This window comes from Rana temporaria, chromosome 1 (genome assembly GCF_905171775.1).
Source record: "Rana temporaria chromosome 1, aRanTem1.1, whole genome shotgun sequence".
NCBI lineage: Eukaryota > Metazoa > Chordata > Amphibia > Anura > Ranidae > Rana > Rana temporaria.
This window is the reverse complement of record NC_053489.1, coordinates 16,953,665-16,958,537: the sequence shown is the minus strand read 5'-3', so window position 1 is coordinate 16,958,537 and position 4,873 is coordinate 16,953,665. Positions and strand designations below refer to the sequence as shown.

Here is a 4,873-nt window from a genome sequence, read left to right as displayed (position 1 = left end):
CGGACTGCTCTCATTAAGCGTTCCTTGATATGATAGAAGTGGAGGCGTAAAATAACATCACGGGGCACGTTGTCAGGTAGATGCGGAGGTTTAGGCAGCCTGTGGATCCTATCCATGGTGACATCTAGCGCTGTCACGCCGGGCAGAATTGAGGTTATTATGTCAGTGACATGGTCTAGCAAGTCCGATTGTTGAACCGTTTCAGGGACCCCCCGTATTTTAAGGTTGTTCCTCCGAGCTCGGTCCTCAATGTCTGCAATTTTGGCCCTTACCGCTTCCATCTCCTCATCTCTGGCGTCGTGGGCATCCACCAAGCTATTGATGGTGTCGGCGTACTCCCCCATTTTAGTTTCCACATGGTCCACCCTGGCAGATACATCGTGCAGTTCCCTGCCAAACTTGCGCATACAGGACATCATATCGCCGTGCAGCGAGGTTCTAAGGGACACCAACATGTCCTTAAGCGTAGTATCTAGCACAGGTTGGTTATTGGTAGGGAAGCGGTCGATGGAGTCAGGGAGTTCCCTGGTATCATCCCCAGAGTCCAGGCTCGCACTAACCTCAGGAGTGTGACCTTTGTCATCCAGCTTAGGCCTTGTCTTTTCTGGGCTCCCGGAGGCGGAGGAAGGGACAGGAGATTGTTTTCCAGCCGTCGGGGAAGTTTGTTTCGCTGTCTTGCTTTTGGATTGAGTCGTCTGTGGAGTGCTGGCAGATGGTCTGGGAGATTCGGCGCCATCTTGTCTTTGCTCCCAGGCAAAGTATTCGGTTAGCTTCTGAGGCCGCTGGGGGCCCTTGCGTTTGTTTGTCATCCCACGGATGGGCAGCAGGATGAGAGCGCCGGTACGTTAGGAGGTGATCACCGCTGATCAGATTACGTTTTGGTGCTGTATCCCCGTTTCACCGGAGCTGCGTTTTTATGCGACCATTCCGGTCCTTGCCTCCGTCAGGGGTATTAAATCAACAGTTCAGGGCGTTCTCGAGGAGGCAAGGAGGAGTATGCCATGCAGAAATGGAGAAAGGCCTCAGGGGTGTACCAAGATGGCCGCCGGATTTTGCCAGAGCCTGCAGATGGCTTCAAAGGGGTAATATAAAGTTGGCTGCGGGCTCCGGGGGGTACAGTGGGTATCCCCGAATAAATTGAGGAGGGGTGTCCGGCCAGGGGGCTGGGGATGAGGGCTGGAGCAGAGTTCACCCACTGACCTGGTGAATCAGGAGAACCAAGATGGCCGCGGCGTGTAGGCCCATGCCGCGGTCTGGAGTAGCGGGTGGCTGGAGGATCCACGGTCGCCGCGTCGGGTGAGTGACAGGTGGCGTTCCTCCACTAGCGGCACCGCTGCAGATAGGTCCGGAGGCGATCCCGCTCCACTCGCGACCGCGATCCCAGCGCCTGTCCAGGAAAGTCCCCAGGCTCCACAGGCCTCAAGATGGCGGAAGGCCTGCGATGGATGGAGCCGGCCGAATCCCGTCCAGCGAAGCGATCCCGCGGCCCAGGATCGAAACTCGAGCAGGGATCCACTCAGGAAGACCCCAGGAGTCGAGGTAAGGTGGTCTAGAGGGTCAGCAGGCAATAGCCAATGCGGGATGGCGGTGGATGCTGTCAGGCCTGGCGGAGCTCCTCCAAAACACGTCTTCCTCCATGCACGTTCGGCCACGCCCCCTGCAACATATATTTTACATGTCTTACCCGGGTCCGGGGGAGGGAGAACTTTGGTAAGTTGGATTCCCATTATTTGTAAATGTTAGAGGGATCTATTTGTGACAGTGATTTGGGACAAACGACAAAGATGTTGTTTCTTCGATGAATTTGACTTCTAAATCCCTTAACAGTTAGTCCCTCTTGGAAAGTCACTTGTGTGTGTAGGTTAAACCTTAGTACTTGAACCCTTGGTTTGCCTTCCCTGAACAAAGGACCTTTACCAACCCCTTAGTGATAACCCCCTGGTACGCTGGCTACCCAATAAGTCTTACTACCGTGATAACAAAACAATAGTCCAACAACACACTCTGGGCACTTACCAGGCATTAATAATATGCTTATACTTCTATACAATATTATCCTTATACTTCTATGCAATAGAAAGATAAGCAAAAGTAATCTGAGATACCGGCCTGGAGATCACTCTAAAATAACTGGACACAGACACAGTGTAGTCTCTTAAAGTAATCTGAAAAATACAATAACCTTCGAGCATAAGTTTAGTTCATACAGTACTTTTCCACAGTTTATATAGTAGAAAACAGTAGCAAGGAGATCAGCCTAAACCAGACTAAACAAATTACAACGAGATTGTTCATGGGACATTACTCACATAATGTACTGAAAAAAACATAGGACAAGAATGTGATTAGAGGTATTTTAACATCATTACAAATAAAACACATATGTCCTATAAACAAGAAACTAGATAGCGCGCGACTATGGCCCCGTACACACGACCGAGTTTCTCGGCAGAATTCAGCCAGAAACTCGGTCGGAGCTGGATTCTGCCGAGAAACTCGGTCGTGTGTACACTGTTCAGAGAGGAAGCCGACGAGGAACTCGTCGGGACGAAAAGAGAACATGTTCTCTATTTCCTCGTTGTTCAATGAGGAAAGTCGGTCCGCCGAGATCTCGGCGGCTTCGGCCCCGTACACACGACAGAGTTTCTCGGCAGAATTCAGCCAGAAACTCGGTCGGAGCTGGATTTTGCCGAGAAACTCGGTCGTGTGTACACTTTTCAACGAGGAAGCCGACGAGGAACTCGTCGGGCCGAAAAGAGAACATGTTCTCTATTTCCTCGTTGTTCAATGAGGAAAGTCGGCCCGCCGAGATCTCGGCGGCTTCGGCCCCGTACACACGACCGAGTTTCTCGGCAGAATTCAGCCAGAAACTCGGTCGGAGCTGGATTCTGCCGAGAAACTCGGTCGTGTGTACACTTTTCAGCGAGGAAGCCGACGAGGAACTCGTCGGGCCGAAAAGAGAACATGTTCTCTATTTCCTCGTTGTTCAATGAGGAAAGTCGGCCCGCCGAGATCTCGGCGGCTTCCACACTGAACTCGACGAGGAACTCGATGTGTTTGGCACGTCGAGTTCCTCGGACGTGTGTACGGGGCCTAAGGCATGGAAAAGAATTGAATAGAAGTATAAAAACAAAGTAAGCTGATACATTCAAAATGGATGCTGACAGCACATTGGAGTTACGTTTGTTCATTCTCTTTCTCAGAATCTCTGAACCCGATGTTCATTGTGTTTGTATTGTTCTTCCTGCAGACAGCGAAAACTGCATGAAATGTCCTGATGAAGCATTCCCAAATGAGACGAAGGATCGTTGTGTTCCAAAATTGGTGGAATTTCTCTCCTACACTGATGATCCCATTGTTGTAGTATTCTCAGCTGTCTCCATCCTCTGTTGTCTTCTGACTGGTTTAATATTGGGGATATTTATACATTACCAGGACACCCCCATTGTTAAAGCCAATAACCGGGACCTGAGCTATCTTCTCCTGGTCTCCATCATGCTGAGCTTCTTCTGTGTCTTCTTGTTCCTCGGCCATCCAGTAGATGTGACCTGCATGCTGCGTGTCACCTCTTTTGGTGTCATCTTCTCAGTTGCCGTCTCTTCTCTACTTGCCAAAAGTATCATGGTGTGTATTTCTTTTAAAGCCACCAAACCTGGGAGTCTCTGGAGGAAATGGATGGGAGCCAAACTGCCCAATTCTATCATTTGTGTCTTCTCATTGGTTCAAGTCATAATCTGTGTCACTTGGTTGTCTATTTCTCCCCCCTTCCAGGATCGGGACACTCACTCTTATCAGGGGAAGATCATCATTCAGTGTAATGAGGGTTCAGTTATCGGCTTCTACTCTGTCCTGGGATATATGGGGCTTCTGGCAGCTGTGAGTTTCATTATCGCTTTTTTAACCAGGACATTACCGGACAGTTTTAATGAGGCCAAGTACATCACCTTCAGCATGCTGGTGTTCTGCAGTGTCTGGATGGCCATGATCCCAGCCTATCTGAGCACCAGAGGGAAATACATGGTGGCTGTGGAGGTTTTTGCTATAATGGCATCAAGTTCTGGACTTCTTGGCTGTATATTTTTTCCCAAAAGTTACATAATTCTCTTCAGACCTGACCTGAATACAAAAAATGTTCTCCACTAAAATGTATGGAGCAACACTGGGTTACCAGTAGTTATAGCATTATCTCTATTATTGGAAATGTTAGTATTTTGCTAGTGTATTGAGAATGTTAAATTGTAACATTTAATACTTATCTCTCTGATGGATGGTGAGTTTAACTTTTGCTTTGGATACCACTGGTATCAGACAATTTCGGTTTGTTGAAAACCTTGTCACCTGCTGGGTGTAGTGGTTCCCCCCACCAGCCGTTACATCACTACAGAACAATGAAGACACTTAGTGAGGAGGAACCACAGTGACCAGAGGGGGACAAAGTATCTAAATCATCCTAAAGTGTCCGATACCAGAGACACCGATCACTCTTCCAGAGAGGGAAGATTTCACTCACCACCTTCCCGGAAGATAAATATTAAACATGTTCTTTTTATAAGCTATCTGTAATGTATTTGTAGTGTCAGGGTCACTTTAAATATATTGTATATAGATGTATCCCGCTATATTAATAAATACATATTGATGATGTATTTTAAAAAAAAAATTTTAATATTAGTTAAGATTGATGAGAACATGTCCTCAGTAAATTCACATTTTAAGTGATAAATTGACTTCATTTTAAAGGATATTTTCTTTATAGGACCTACAGTAGGTGAACCCGATTTTGTGTCAATCTCGCTCTCTTTCTCGGCGAGATTGAGCACCTACGAGCCCCATCGCGGGAGCCAGCGCCGAGCTGGCTTGCCGCGATGGAGAC

General features: G+C 48.0%; 1 protein-coding gene across 1 annotated transcript; it reads left to right on the top strand.

The window, feature by feature from the left end:
- The first annotated feature begins 1,424 nt into the window (after positions 1-1,424).
- Positions 1,425-4,654, top strand: LOC120924524 (vomeronasal type-2 receptor 26-like). Its single transcript, XM_040335523.1, has 2 exons — positions 1,425-1,539; positions 3,251-4,654. Exons 1-2 carry the CDS (start codon positions 1,425-1,427, stop codon positions 4,141-4,143), a joined length of 1,008 nt encoding a protein of 335 aa, XP_040191457.1. The 3' UTR covers positions 4,144-4,654.
- Positions 4,655-4,873: the final 219 nt, after the last annotated feature.